The sequence below is a fragment of the Hemiscyllium ocellatum genome, chromosome 26 (genome assembly GCF_020745735.1).
Source record: "Hemiscyllium ocellatum isolate sHemOce1 chromosome 26, sHemOce1.pat.X.cur, whole genome shotgun sequence".
NCBI classification, from domain to species: domain Eukaryota; kingdom Metazoa; phylum Chordata; class Chondrichthyes; order Orectolobiformes; family Hemiscylliidae; genus Hemiscyllium; species Hemiscyllium ocellatum.
In genome coordinates, this window is record NC_083426.1 from 51,016,160 (window position 1) to 51,032,701 (window position 16,542).

General features: G+C 46.3%; 1 protein-coding gene across 1 annotated transcript in view; it reads left to right on the forward strand.

Annotated features, from left to right (window-relative positions):
• The window catches only part of LOC132828242 (cyclin-dependent kinase inhibitor 1-like), an 18,605-nt gene extending 10,602 nt beyond the window's left edge, over nucleotides 1-8,003 (forward strand). The window contains exon 3 of the mRNA XM_060845206.1: nucleotides 7,316-8,003. Within this exon, the coding sequence (XP_060701189.1) occupies nucleotides 7,316-7,371 (56 nt within the window). The 3' untranslated portion in view covers nucleotides 7,372-8,003. The remainder of the gene's footprint in view (nucleotides 1-7,315) is intronic.
• The last annotated feature ends 8,539 nt before the right edge of the window (nucleotides 8,004-16,542 follow it).

Sequence of the window (16,542 nt, forward strand, 5' to 3'; positions counted from 1 at the left end):
TGTCAGGTTAGGGGTAAATGTATGGGTATAGCTGGGTTGCGCTTCGGCGGGTCGGTGTGGACTTGTTGGGCCGAAGGGCCTGTTTCCACACTGTAAGTAATCTAATCTAATCAGGTAAATAGTGCTGTGAAGAAGGCATATGGTGTACTGGGCTTTATTGGTAGAGGAATTGAGTTCCGGAGTCCTGAGGTCATGTTGCAGTTGTATAAGACTCTGGTGCGGGCTCATCTGGAGTATTGTGTGCAGTTTTGGTCGCCATACTATAGGGAGGATGTGGAGGCACTGGAACGGGTGCAGAGGAGGTTTACCAGGATGTTGCCTGGCATGGTAGGAAGATCGTATGAGGAAAGGCTGAGGCACTTGGGGCTGTTCTCATTGGAGAAAAGAAGGTTTAGGGGTGACTTGATAGAGGTGTACAAGATGATTAGGGGTTTAGATAAGGTTGACCATGAGAACCTTTTTCCACGTATGGAGTCAGCTAATACGAGGGGGCATAGCTTTAAATTAAGGGGAGGTAGGTATAGGACAGATGTTAGGGGTAGATTCTTTACTCAGTGAGTCGTGAGTTCGTGGAATGCCCTGCCAGTAGCAGTGGTGGACTCTCCCTCTTTATGGGCCTTTAAACGGGCATTGGATAGGCATATGGAGGATAGTGGGCTAGTGTAGGTTAGGTGGGCTTGGGTCGGCGCAACATCGAGGGCCGAAGGGCCTGTACTGCGCTGTATTTTTCTATGTTTCTATGTTAATGTACATGACAGTCCCTGGACAAAGCTGGTCAGGTCCAGAATAATTTCTGGAATTAGACCAATATATGAAGAGAAACTGAATTAGCTCGGACTATATTCATTGATCAGATTCTATGGGAACCCCCCACTCAATCTTCTAACTCTGACAGGGTAAACTCAGGAAGGATGTTCCTGATGACCAGGGAGTCCGGGGCCAGGGGGTGTCACAGTTTCAGGATACAGGGTCGGCCATTTAGGACAGAGTGAGGAGAAATGTCTTCACAGTGGGGAGTCTGTTTCATTCTCCAGCATTGAAAGCAGTCGAGACCAAAACATTGAACATTATCAAGAAGGTGTTAGATCTTGTTCTTAGGCAGAAGCCCTTCATCAGGAATGTCCTGAAACGTCGATCCTCCTGATCCTCGGATGCTGCCTGACCTGCTGTGCTTTTCCAGCACCACACTCTCGACCCTGATCTCCACTATCTGCTCTGCTCACTTTCTCCTAGTTCTTCAGGCTAAAGGGTTGAACTTCTTGTTAGTCAAGTGTGTGCTGAAGATGAGAGTGGCCAGTCCCTCACCATTTACCATTCGATAGCCCTCTGGGCCAGCCTGAGCAGGATGGCTGGTGGTCGCAGATCTCCCAAAGGAGACCGTCGCAGGAGCAGTGAGCAGCCCTGGGCTCCTCTGACGAGATCCTGATGATGTCATGTGAGATTGACAAAACCAGCAGCAACACAGGAATCCTCCGTCAGCTGAAAGGAATGGACTGAACATCAAAATCGACTGAACACAAACAAGGAAGTGCCCTTGAATCCAGCAGCGTTTTAGCAAGAGCTCCTGAGGCAGCTGTGGTAATGCTCAGGCAGTCGGCACGGGAGGGCTGGAGCAGCCTTTCCTTAACAAACTGGGACAGACAGACACAGGGGAATGAAGCAAAAGTCAGGGATGCTCAGGAAGAATCTGACGGAAGCTACGAGGAGATAAACTGGAAGAGTGCAATATCAGGCTCCAGGAGTAAGTTCAGTCCCTAGATGGACATTCAACTTACATTAAATTTATAGAGGTTTACAGCACAGAAACAGGCCCTTCGGCCCAACTTGTCTGTGCTGCCTAGTTTTCACAATTAGATTTGTCCTATTTGCCTGAGTTTGGTCCATATCCCTCTATACATATCCCATCAGCGTTCCTGTCTAAACGTGTCTTAAATGACAAAATTGTACTCCCCTCCATCACTACCTCTGGCAGCCTGTTCCAGACACTCACCACCGTCTGTCTGAAAAACATTGTCCCTCGGGACCCTTTTGTATCTCTCCCCTCTCACCTTAAACCAATGCCCTCTACTTCTAGACTCCCCTACCCTGGGGAATGCTGTTCGCTGTCAACCTGATCTAACCCTCGGATGAGGTTTATAGAGGTCATAGACCTTTATAAGGTCACCCCTCAGTCTCCTACAGTCCAGGGAGAAAAGTCCCAGCCTACCCAGAGAGAAAATACTGGAAAATCTCAGCAGGTCACCTAATGCTGCCAGACCTGCTGACATTTTCCAGCATTTTCTCTTTTGGTACAGCATCCGCAGTAATTTGCTTTTACCCAGCCCACCCAGGTTCTCCTTATAACTCAAACCTTCCAGTTAGGTAATATCCCAGTAAATCTTTTCTGCACTCTTTCTAGTTTAATAATATCCTCTCTATAGCAGGGTGACCAGAACAGCACATAGTCATCCAAACATGGCCTTACCAAAACTTGGCTGGGAAGCTACAAGGCGGCATAAATCATTATCTTTATTAAAATGAACATCTTTTCTCTGTGAAAATCATTAGGATAGGCTGAAAATCATAACAAATTATAATTTTAATCAAAAACAGCCATGCTTTAGGGAATTCTTTAAAGTAGAAGCGTAATCTGCATATTTGAATCTATAAGTCAAAGGTAGAAGACTTTCTCAAAGAATTACTTTGGAGTGGAATAAAATTTTTGTTGTACAATTGAAAGTATTTAAAAGTAAAACCACAATGATGCGGAACATCCATCTTGTTGAGGTGGGCAAGAAAGCATCAAGTGGAATGGCACCAACATGTCCTTTTAGTTCTTTATATCAAAATCTTAAAATGATGAAATTTGATTTATTTACTTATTTTCAGGTGTATTTTGTTCCAAAATGCAGTGAAAAGTATTGTATAGTGTCACCACTCTCTGGCACCATTTTAAAACACTACTTTCTGTCTTAATAAAATAAACCAAAACATAGGATAATGAAGAAATGACTCGCGGGTCCAACTTTACAGTCCTTCTTAGAACATAGAACATTCCAGCACAGTACAGGCCCTTTGGCCCTCGATGTTGCGCTGTCCTGTGAAACCAATCTAAAGCCCATCTAACCTACACTATTCCATTCTCATCCATGTGTTTATCCAATGACAATTTAAATGCCCTTAAAGTTGGTGAGTCCACTACTGTTGCTGGCAGTATATTCCATGCCCTTACTATGCCCTACATTATCTGTGCCCCTCATGATTTTATAAACCTCTATGAGGTCACCCCTCAGTCTCCTATGCTCCAGGGAAAATGCCCTTCTTTTTTAGATTAGATTAGATTAGATTACTTACAGTGTGGAAACAGGCCCTTCAGCCCAACAAGTCCACACCGACCCGCCGAAGCGCAATCCACCCATACCCCTACATATACCCCTTACCTAACACTACGGGCAATTTAGCATGGCCAATTCACCTGACCCGCACATCTTTGGACTGTGGGAGGAAACCGGAGCACCCGGAGGAAACCCACGCAGACACGGGGAGAACGTGCAAACTCCACACAGTCAGTCGCCTGAGGTGGGAATTGAACCCAGGTCCCTGGCGCTGTGAGGCAGCAGTGCTAACCACTGTGCCACCGTGCCCTCTTCTTGTTAAGTTCTCTATCCTGTGCCTGGTGGCCAGGCACATGTCCCCTTCACCGTACTGTCACTGCTGGAATAAAAGTTGCCCGCTCTTTGGCACCATCTCACCGTCACTGATGTCCTTGTCACCAGGAGTTCACGCCGATGCAGATGCCCCTGATGGTGCCCGGGGGTACTGCATTTGCCCAAATGCACCTCTGCCACTGCCCTTGAATCTGCGCTGGACACAGACACCTCGGGGAACCCGGACTTTCCCCAACACTAGAAGTTGACATTTTTGCTATAAATTCTGTGCCTTACAAACGTGCCCTCCACAATCACCTGACGAAGGGGCGGCGTTCCGAAAGCTAGTGCTTCCAATTAACCCTGTTGGACTATAACCTGGTGTTGTGTGATTTTTAACTTTGTACACCCCAGTCCAACACCGGCATCTCCAAATCATAAGGAGAAAGAAATTGAGAAACGTGAGGAGGAAAGAAAAGAGAGGAAAATAGAAGTAGACAAGCCGCAGGCTCAGAGGCCTTACTCCATTTTCTAGAGAAAAAAACATGAGACATTGGAACAGAAATAGGCCATTCAGCCCATTGAGTCTGCCCCACCATTCAATCAGACCACGACTGACCTGATAACCCACTTTCCTGCCTTTTCCCAATAATCATTCCTGACTAAAAACCAGTCTGTCTCAGCTCTGAATAAACTTAATGATTGAAATGACCTCAAATGATTGAAAATAATTGTCAACATTTTATTACAAGAATACTTTTACAATTCAGTTATACAAAAAAAACTTTGGAAAATTATTTGTCTTTTAAGCTGTTAAAGTGGAATTGAAGACATACACTTTAAGCCTTTATTGAAGTAATGTGTCTTTGAAAATTTATCAGCTTGTGATAAAATTTACCTTTTTTTTAACTAAGAATTAAAATTAACAAAAAACTTAAAGCCAGAAATTCTCTGACAAATTTTATGGAATAATTGAACTGAAGCTGCAGAGCTGAAGATATTGCCGAATTGAAATAATTTTGTAAGAAAATTTCAAGCAAGCAATTTAAAATAAACAAAAATTGAGCAGGTTATTACACCTCCAGGCTAATGATCATGGAGTAAAGTTTCAACATTTAAAGGAAACTTTGATAAGTACGCAAATAGGAGAAAGTGAGGGCTGCAGATGCTGGAGATCAGAGCTGAAAATGTGTTGCTGGAAAAGTGCAGCAGGTCAGGCAGCATCCAAGGAGCAGGAATCCTGAAGAAGGGCTCATGCCCGAAACGTCAATTCTCCTGCTCCTTGGATGCTGCCTGACCTGCTGCGCTTTTCCGGCAACACATTTTCAGCTAAGTACACAGATAGGAAAGGTTTAGAGGGATATGGGCCAGGAGCAGGCGGGTGGGACTAGTTTAGTTTGGGATTAGGTTCGGCATGGACTGGTTGGACTGAAGGGTCTGGTTCAGTGCTCTATGATTCTGTAAGGCTATAGATAGCTGCAAACATGGAATTAAAGTGGCCAGTCTGGAGAAAGTAATTCAGAAGAGACTGAATTGTTCCAGGGTTAATGCTGCAAACCACAAGCAGGACAAGTTACTCTGTGGGACCTTTTCCCAGGTCATGTATTTGCAGAGAAAAAGTTAAAGAGGACACTGATAACCGTGATGTTTTAAATGTGTTTGGCATTTATTATACACGAGAACCAAATCATTATGAAAAGAACCAGATTTGCTAAAGAGCACGGTTGTCAAGAGAATTTTGTGAATTTGGAGCTGGAACTAATTAGAGACAGAATTGTGGTTGGGATCTTTGATTCATCTATTTCAGTTCTTTCCCGAGCGAAGGATGAGCTCATGTAGTGATAGCCCACCCAGACTGTGTTGGAAGCTGACGTTCAGAAGCATCTGGGGAACAAAGGACAAAATTTCTCCAGAAGATCGTCAGAACATATCGACTTCACAAGCATTCCAAATAGTCACATGAGAAACCAACGCTAAGAGGGTGCGGACTTTTTGATGCTTGGAGTCACTGTCTAAGATGTGGAGTTAAACGAAACTACACAACAAAAGCAAGGTCCAGTTCTATCACAAGGATATCATGTTCAAAAATCATGCAAAAACCAGAAATGACTCTCAAGCCAATGCTGGTTATATCCATGACAAACTCAATACTTCATAGAAGCTGCCCTCTTGACCAACATGAAATGTGTTAGCCAGAAGATGACTTCACAGCTCTCATCAAAAGCTGAACCACAGACCAATCGATGTCACTGACGCTGGTGTTCAACACAGCCTTAAGTTTCCAAATGAAGAAGACATTGTTGACTTCACTGAATTGGAGGAACTCTGCACTGATCCTCTACCCCACAGGAGAATTTTCAGCTCCTGAGTAAACCACAACTAAAAGACAGTGTGGCATGCTGGGATACACTGTCAACACTCATTGTCCATCACACATGTTAAAAAATTCAAAAATGCTCTGGAGATGATTGGTCGCTGAAAGTCAACATATTTTTTTCATAGAATCCTTATTGTATGGAAGCAGGCCATTCGACCCATCGGGTCCACACTGACCTTCCAAAGACCATTGCACCCAGACCCAACCTCCTACCCTTTCCCTGTAACGCTGCATTTCCCATGGCTAACCCATCTGGCCTGCACATCCTTGGACACTATGGGGTAATTTAACATGGCCAATCCATCTAACCTGCTCATCTCTGGACTATGGGATTGAACCCACGCAGACACAGGGAGAATGTGCAAACTCCACACAGACAGTCGCCTGAGGCTGGAATCGAACCTGGCTCCCTGGTGCTGTGAGACAGCAGTGCTAACCACCGAGCCACCGTGCTGCCCCAAATTTCCTCCATACATGCACCAGTCCACATTGTGCAGAAATTCACAGCTTCAGCAAAGGTGAAGCCCTGGTTAAAACCACGGTGATGGGCTCTGGGGAATGTGATGACAAACTCCCCTAGACACTGATTAGTTCCATAAACTGGCACTCTGTGAGCCCGTTTGTACAGAATCACCACAAAATGAAAGGAAAGACAACCAGCCCCCGCCTCCCCCCCCCCCCCCCCCCAAAGCTTGTCCCGATATTGATATTCAAACCCCTTCAGCAAACTAAAGCTCACCCCTTTGTCAGTGTGAATTTATAACGACAGAGATTAGATTACTTACATTGTGGAAACAGGCCCTTCAGCCCAACAAGTCCACACCGACCCGCCGAAGCGCAACCCACCCATACCCCTACATTTACCCCTTACCTAACACTACGGACAATTTAGCATGGCCAATTCACCTGACCCGCACATCTTTGGACTGTGGGAGGAAACCGGAGCACCCGGAGGAAACCCACGCAGACACGGGGAGAACGTGCAAACTCCACACAGACAGTCGCCTGAGGCGGGAATTGAACCGGGGTCTCAGGCGCTGTGAGATAGTGGTGGATGGGGAAGATCATGAAGGGATAGTGGCACATGATATATATTTGTTTAAGCAATTTAAGGGTAAGAGCTTGGGCAAGATGTTTTATATGGTGGTTGCCCTGACAGAGTTAAACTGTTGTACAGATCCACTCACTGAGATGGATATGAAGGGCTCTAGACTAGAGACATTATACAGGGAGAGATGGTGGTAAAGGTGTTTACTTTCCCAGTTCTGTCCTGACTAACTGTGACCTCTCCCCCTCTGTTTCTGCCCCCCAGATTACTACACAATGAAGAGGAGGTTTGCACCGTCTGGTTCTGAATCCAAACCATAGGGCCAACAGGAGACCGGATAAACTGTCACTTTGATTTCTCTTCATATTCCCTGGAAAACACTGGCTCTCTGTGCCTTGGAGAATTATGACTCTTGGTTCAGTAACCCGCAGTTCAATAGCACTTATATTAATGAGCAGGGCCCTCCCTGAATGACAATGGACCCATCAGCCTTTAATGCTCTCACACTGGCTGCATGTTGGGATGCTGTCACTCTCTGAACAACGGCCTACACAAGCAGGCTCTTGGAGCCAGATTTTCTGAAGAGTTATTGTTGTTAGGGGATAAATTATTTGAAAGTCCTGATGAATCTGTAACCCTGACAGGCCTGTGCAGGAGCAGGCTCATGTCAGTGCTCACCTGCTTCAGGTGAATGAGCTGCTGGAGCTGTTATTCTGACAGTCACCCACTGGGTTCAGCAGCAGCAACACCTTACTGAGACATCACGATTTAATAGCACATCAATAGAATGGACACTCCGAGAGAGAGAGTGACGGACTGGGACAGGGAGGGAGTGTGTGTGTAAGGGACTGGGATAGAGAGAGGGAATGTGAGGGACTGGGAGAGAGAGAGTGTGTGTGAGGGAATGGGACAGAGAGAGTGTGTGTGAGGGAATGGGACAGAGAGAGAGAGATTGTGAAGGACTGGGACGGGGGGGGGAGGGACTGGGAGAGAGAGTGTATGAGGGACTGGGACAGAGAGAGAGAGATTGTGAGGAACTGGGAAAGAGGGAGAGTGAGTGAGGAACTTGGGACAGACAGAGAGAGAAAGAGAGAGAGGGAATGGGACAGAGTGCGAGGGACTGGAAGAGAGAGAGAGAGAGACAGTGTGAGGGTCTGGGACAGAGTGTGTGTGTGAGGGATTGGGGCAGAGAGAGAGTGTGTGAGGGACTGGGAGAGAGAGAGTGAGTGTGTGAGGGACTGGAAGAGAGAGAGATTGCGTGAAGGAATGGGAGAAAGGGGGAAGGGAGTCCACGAGGGAATGTGAGAGAGTGTGTGAGGGAACAAAATGGTGAGAGAGAGAGAGAGAGTGCAAAGGAATGAGAGGGAAAGAAAGAGTGTGTGAGAGAGGAAGAGGGTTGTGCCACTTTGGAACTGTTTCCCTCAGTGGGTGGTGAAGGTGAGATTATTTAATTTATTTAAGGCAGAGGGAGGTAGATTCTTATTGGGAAATCCAGGGTTATTGGAGGTGGGTCAAAGCTCTCTGAGAGTAGATGGGAAGGTGGAATTTGAAACATAAACAGCTCCGTGGTGGAGCAGGCCTGAAGGGCACAGGGGGCCTGGTTTTGCCCCTAATTTGTCTGATGCCAGCAGTGAGGGGGATTGTAAAGGATGAGTTACTGTAGAATAGAGGAGAAATGGACCTCAGTTTTGCTCAGCTGTAAATCAGGGAATATTCCATATTTGTATTATATACACACAACGTATTTATTAGAAGCATATTTCAAACATGATTACATTTTAAAAAGAATTTACAATTATGCACTTGGAATGAATGACTCTTGGTTATGATGGTAATGCTGCTTTCAACCTTTGAGACCAGCAGCATGTCACGCTGCAGAATTTGGTTGGATATTGACCACGTGACAGCTGTAAGTGTTATTCTTTATACATTATAAAGGTTGACTTTGTATTGATTAACTTTACTTTGGGTTTGTGCCACAGTCCTTTATAGCATCATAAAATGGATACAGTTCAGGCTGGGACTATCCTGAACCTTTCAAAGGGCACTCCAGTGAATCTCAGTGGTCTGCTGTTTCCCCTTGGCCTTTCCCACAGCTGCCTGGATTACACCTCTTCCCACCCTATCTCTTGCAAAAATGCCATCTCGTATTCCTAATTCCTACGTATCTGCTCCCAGGAGGACCAGTTCCACCATAGAACACACCAGATGGCCTCCTTCTTTAGAGACCGCAATTTCCCTTCCCACGTGGTTAAAGATGCCCTCCAATGCATCTCGTCCACATTCCGCACCTCCGCTCTCAGACCCCACACCTCCAACCGTAACAAGGACAGAACGCCCCTGGTGCTCACCTTCCACCCTACAAACCTTCGCATAAACCAAATCATCCGCCAACATTTCCGCCACCTCCAAAAAGACCCTACCACCAGGGATATATTTCCCTCCTCACCCCTTTCCGCCTTCCGCAAAGACCGTTCCCTCCGTGACTACCTGGTCAGGTCCACGCGCCCCCTAGGACCCACCCTCCCATCCTGGCACCTTCCCCTGCCACCGCAGGGACTGTAAAACCTGTGCCCACACCTCTTCCCTCACCTCTATCCAAGGCCCTAAAGGAGCCTTCCACATCCATCAAAGTTTTACCTGCACATCCACCAATATCATTTATTGTATCCGCTGCTCTCGATGCGGTCTCATCTACATTGGGGAGACTGGGCGCCTCCTCGCAGAGCGCTTTAGGGAACATCTCCGAGACACCCGCACCAATCAACCACACCGCCCTGTGGCCCAACATTTCAACTCAGCCAAGGACATGGAGGTCCTGGGCCTCCTTCACTGCCGCTCCCTCACCACCAGACGCCTGGAGGAAGAATGCCTCATCTTCCGCCTCAAAACACTTCAACCCCAGGGCATCAATGTGGACTTCAACAGCTTCCTCATTTCCCCTTCCCCCACCTCACCCTAGTTCCTAACTTCCAGCTCAGCACTGTCCCCATGACTTGTCCGGACTTGTCTGACCTGTCTTATCTTCTTTTCCATCTATCCACTCCACCCTCTCCTCCCTGACCTATCACCTTCATCCCCTCCCCCACTCACCCATTGTATTCTATGCTACTCTCTCCCTAACCCCACCCTCCCCAAGCTTATCTCTCCACCCTTCAGGCTCTCTGCCTTTATTCCTGATGAAGGGCCTTTGCCCGAAACGTTGATTTTCCTGCTCCTTGGATGCTGCCTGAACTGCTGTGCTCTTCCAGCACCACTAATCCAGAATCCTTTCTGTTTAAATGTTCATCAATTCCCTGTTAATAGATATTGTTGAACCAGTTCCTACCATCCTTTCAGAAAGATGACTTGAGATCTTAATGTCCATAGCATTAAAAAAAACCTAATTTCCTCATGTTGTAAGGTAATGGGACAGGAATTACTCTGCCTCTCCAGCCTGCGATTTATTTTTCAAAATCGGTTTATTTCTGACTTGAATACACTTGGTGACTGAGCGTCTATAAAAACCCTGGGGGGAGAGAATTCAAAAATCCATAATCATTGGAAGATATTTCCCCTTGTCTCAGCCTCACAGGTCTGCCTCCTTCGTTCTGGGACTGTGAACCTATGTTCAAGCCTCTCCACTAACAGAGTCCTGTACCCAGTGTTGTCCCTGTCAAACCTCATCCTTCTAAACCCTCTGTAAGATAGGCAGCATCCGGGGAGCAGGAAAATCAACGTTTTGGGCAAAAGCCCTTTCATCATGATTCCCGACGAAGGACTTTTGCCCGAAATGTCGATTTTCCTGCACTTCAGATGCTGCCTGACCTGCTGTACTTTTCCAGTACCACTCTGATCTAAACTCTGATCTCCAGCATCTGCAGTACCCACTTCTGCCTCTCTGTAAGAGAGGCCTACTTTTCTTCAACATCTTCCCATCCCAAAATCAGCCTGGTGACCTTTCGTGGCCTTTTTTGACTCAGAGTGAATATCCTCAGGCGATTTTCCACTCTCTAGCTCATTAATTTTGCCACTGGGCAGTTTGTCACCTTTATTGGGAATGTGGCAGCAGGAGAGGTTGACACACTTAAGGCTGACAGGTCTTTTTAATGTTTGCGTATGCTGGGTATGCAGTAGAGCTAGGACTGGCCGCAGCAGAACAGGAAGAAGGTCAATAACCTTCTGCACTCCACAAGAGTACGTGCCACCATCTTCTCTCTGCTTCCTCACACTCACAGCACCACCATTCGGTCAGACTCTGCCACTGCACACAAAGGCTCAGTATTGATCTTGTCCCCTCACCAGCTCTCACCCGCCTCATTCTCCCAGGTCACTCACCTTTCCCACTGTCTGTGCTTCCAACTCACTCACTGGGGCCACCTCAGCTCCCCCTCCTGCATCACCATTGACTGCTGCTTCATCCACTTCTATCAGACTCAGCTCGTCCCTTTGTCCTATGGCAGGAGATGTCTCCACAGCAGTCTGACTGACCTAGCTGTAATCTGTCAGATTGACTGGGGCCCAGTCCCTGCACCGGAAGGGCACAGATGCCTAGACTCTGGTAGGCCCAAGTGGCCAGGCTTCATGGACTGGAGTTGAACATGACCTTTGACCTATTGTGTTGTTACCCCCCCCACAACTGATTCTAATCCTCCTGGAGCCCTGCCCCCCTTTGATTTTCACACAGGGTGATTCAGTTGAAGCAGCCACCCTGTTTGTTGTGTACAGTTAACATAGTCTACAGAGTGATATTGACACAGAGCTGTGCCACACGTCCATCTGTTTTGGACTCACTCTCATAGAATCCCTACAATGTGGAAACAGGCCATTCAGCCCAACAAGTCCACACTGACCCTCTGAAGAGCAATCCACCCAGACCCACTCCCCTACCCTACTATCCTATATTTACTCCTGACTAATGCACCTAACCTACACATCCCTAAACACTAGGGGCAATTTTGCAAGGCCAGTTCACGTAACCTGCATATCTTCAGACTGTGGGAGGAAACCCACGCAGACACGGGGAGAATGTGCAAACTCCACACAGACTGAGGCTGGAATCGAACCTGGTTCCCTGGTGCTGTAAGGGAGCAGTGCTAACCACTGAGCCACTGTGCACCTCCACACAGCATAGGTAAACAATCGGTTCATTGGCTGGTGATAATTTGACTACCTATTATAGGTTATTTTCAGATTGAAGGTAAATTGGAGAAATATTTATAGGTTACAAACTAAAAGACCAGGTCAAAATTCTAAAAATTCAAATTAAGAGTCAACTAATTAAAATCGAGATTGTGGGCCAGGTGACAGGTTATACCTGCCTGATGTGGGATGTGGTGGATCCCATCACCATGACCACATCTGTAGCAAGGTTTGGTCTGCGGTACTGAAATCCTTCCTGTTATGCTGGACATTTTATTTCTGTAACAAATCTTGTTGCAAAGGAAGCTGTGCTGAAGTATTTTTGTGTCTAAGTTGGTGCTGTAATTGGTGACACATCTACTGTTCACTTTGCTCATTGAGTTTAAGTGTTAATTAAGGCTATTGTATTCTATTCTCTTCATTTCAGCTAATTTTATTTAGACCCTGTCCCTGATCCTCCTTTGGGACTACTGACAAACTGTTGTCCTTTGCTGCTGGGAATACTGAAACAAAATAATCGTTTTAGCATATCTGCCATTTCCCTGTCATTGTCATTAACAATTTCTCAGCCTTTAGTAGACCCAAGTGCTCTAAACTAGCACTTTCACTTTACATAACTCTAACATCTCTTCGCATTGTCGTACCCTCTGGCAGGTCTGTGTTTAGTCCCTATTCTGGCTGGTGAGAGCGGGCACTGTCCTGTCTCAGTGGGAAGGAGCACCTGAAGTGAAGGGCTTCATCCTCCATTGGTATCTGGAGGAGGGTAGACAGTGAGAATGTGCTGGGAACGAGGGGTAGAGGATTGGGCTTGTTAATTGTATTTTCACAGTGAGGGGGTGGGGGTAGGGTCATGGGAGAGAGCAGTGGATGCCAGTTTTGTCAGGTTGGGGTGGTTTTGGCATCCCCACAGGAACAGGAATGGTCTTCACCAGCCAAGCCCTCCCCTCATGGTGGGTGCGGATTAGTCACCCTGCCATCTGTCTTGGCTCTTTCTGCCCTACACTGGGCTCTTGTCTCCTGGAAGGGGAGACAGGGAGGGACTGAGTGAGGGACAAGTGAGCAGTACAGCTGGTAGTCCTGGTGTAGGTGGGGGAAGAGATGGGCATGTGTCCTGAGTGAGTGAGTGGACAGTACCGAGGACAGTAAGGGTTAGTATTGTTGAGGGGATTGGGGGAGTGGGTGGGAGTGAATGAGGTAAGATGAAGGAGGAGTTTAGGCCTGGACCAGTTCAGCCATCATCTTTGAAATGGTACAGTGGCTCAGTGGTTAGCACTGCTGCCTCACTACATCAGGGACCCAGGTTCGAATCCAACCATGGGTGACTGTCTGTGTGGAGCTTTCACATTCTCCCCGTGTCTATGTGGGTTTCCTCTGGGTGCTCTAGTTTCCTTCCACAGTACAAAGATGTATAGGTTAGGTGAATTGGCCGTGCTAAATTGCCCGTAGTGTCAAGGGATGTGCAGGTTTGGTGGATTTACCACTGGAAATTCAGGGATAGGTAGGAGGGTGGGTCTGGGTGAGATTCTCTTTGGAGGGTTGGCGTGGACTTGATGGGCTGAACGGCCAGCTTCCACACTGTAGGGATTCTAAGACTTGAATACCTCTGTTTCCTGGGTTGCCTGTGGCAGTGTGGTAGAGCACAAGCATTGGTGGGAGGGTGAGTGTGTGGAAACAGAGTGAGGTAACAGAGAAGGGAATGAGATACTTATCCTGGTAAATTAACAGCTCACTGATTTCCAGTAAAATTCAGCCACATCGCTAATTAGAAAATGAACAATCCCATTGTTGCCTTTAAGCACTTTGTCAACTTGTCTACAACCTTCAAAGAGACGTGTATCTTTAGCTGGAAGACTTGATTCTGCACCATTTTAAATTGCACCATTTCAAGATGGCAGCTCACCACCATCTTCTCAAACACAACTAGGAATGGGGAGATAAGGCTGTCCCAGCCAGTGACACCGGCTTCCTACAAATAAATAAATAAAAGGAAAATTATTCAACTTCAATCCTCCTGTCTAAAATTCATAAAACATCATTTGCTCTGAGAAAGTAATTTCAGGTTTGAAATGTTCTCTCTCTCTCTCTCTCTCTCGCTCTCTCTCTCTCTCTCTCTCTCTCTCTCACTCTCTCTCTCTCTCTATCCACACTTGCCACCAGACCTGAGATTCTCCAGCAGTTTCTGTTTTCGTTTCAGATATTTATCATCTGCGGTATTTTCCTTTAGTCTATTTGTTTCCCATGTGTCTGCCTCTGCCACAGGTTTATATCTGTCCTCCTGAACTCTTTCCTACTCTCTCCTTCACTTTATTGTTTGTTTGAGTTTCATACGATCTGTAAACATTGGAATTATGTCACATCAACCCAAGTGGGGAACCATTGAGCCATATCCATGGGAGCAGTGATGGTCTCTTTGAAACACAGATGGATACTGAGAAGATGTGAGTGCAGTGACATTGCTACTGGAACTGTAATCCAGAACCACAGCCTCATATTCTGGGTTCACGGGGTTACCTGAAAGGAGTGATCAACCCTCGCCCGTCGTGACAGACAAAAGACAGGAAGTCAATTCAGACTTTAATTAAACAAACCCTTTTTAATGTTTTGGATACCTCATGAAGGAGCGTCGCTCTGAAAGCTAGTGCTTCCAAAAAAAAACCTGTTGGACTATAACCTGGTGTTGTGTGATTTTTAACATTTTTATGTAACTCTCTAGGTACCAAACCTCAATATCAAACATACACTCATTGGAACATTTACTTTGTCATCTAACTTAATTTCAACTTTAACTCACTTTATCTAACTTCCCTTTATCTTACTTTAACGTAATCCACATTTGACCCTAACTCTATAAATTTAGCTTGAAAGAAATACCAGTGTTTGCTGTCAGTATAGATCTTGCCTCATGGTATTTCGTCTTCTCTGATGATAACTTCAGGGGGTGTGCTTCTCAAATGTTGGTCACAAAGTTCTCACTCCCATAAAATCCTTTGTGCTGGTAACTTGCATCCCATAGTGTACTCACTATCCAGGAACTTCTCTAGTACTCAGCCAATGAATTGATTGAAACCTGGTCACATTGTTCAATCCCAGCCAATGGGGGTTGACTGGTAAACAACTCCCAAATGTTTGCACAAACCAGCCACACTGCATATGTCCAAGGTAACACCGTGCCAGTGTATGTAGCAGACCAACATGAAACCTCTCTCATTTGGTCAGCATGGGAAATTGCTGGTGACAACTTACAGGACACGTCCCAACATGCCCGGGCTGCAGTTTTAACTGAAGTCAGAGATTAAACTAGCTTGACCAAAATTCCCAGCATGCTTGTTTGTAGCTCTTAAGCTCACCATTTCTCCTGCTGCTCACCTAGCCACACTGGTGAACTGTAACTTCAAGAAACGTGAAGCTGCTGACATGGCAACCACCATCCATTGTTGTGAAAACCCATCTTCCCCTTCTCTCGGACCAACATGGGGCTCCAGGCCCACTGCGATGTGGCTGGCTCTCAACTACCCCCTAAAATGGCCTAGCAAGGTACAATTAGGATAGGCGATAAATCCTGGACTGGGGCATTTAAGCACATGAATGTGCAAGGAGTGGAGGGATTTGGAGCAAGGGCAGGCAGAAGGGATTTGTTTCGTTCGGCGTCATGTTTGGGACAACATTGTGGGCCGAAGGGCACACTCCTGTACTCCACAGTTCTATGTCCCAGCCAGTGATGCTCCATCCCATGAATGAGTGAAGTAAAATTCGACTTCCCTGTGATCCCAAAATCAAACACCATACTCTGCTTCTTATTCTGTAGCCAATGTTTTAACCGTGGCCGTCACTGACAGTCAAACTTTGCTAACAAGTTTATCAAAGGCCTTTTGAAAGTTTATAACACCCACTGTCAACAGGATGACACTTACCAACCCTTCCTGGTATTTAGTCAAAAGAAATCTCAAGTTAGTCAACTTTTCACCAACCCAGTCTCGAACCCATAGTTTCTAAGGAGCAGTTAATTTGTCCCAGTTAGACAGACTGCCTTCTGATTTTTGGGTGGTTTCCGATAAGAGTAGAATATTTGTAGTTCTTCCATCCCTGGCACCTCTTCTGCTTCTAAGGAGGATTGGAAGCTAGGCAACAAAATCAGAAATTGCTGGAGAAACTCAGCAGGTCTGGCAGCATCTCTGAGAAGAAAGCACAGTTAACGTCTCAAGTCTGGTCACTCTTTATCGGAGCTGTTAATTGTGAGGAAGGAGGGAGATCCAAGATGGCGGCGACTCAGCAAGTCTGAGTCTACAGAGCCCTTCCCAAAACCTGGGAAAAGTGGGTTTCCTGTCCCCACCACACTTGCCAAACCACCCAAAAAATTTCTTTAATCTTAA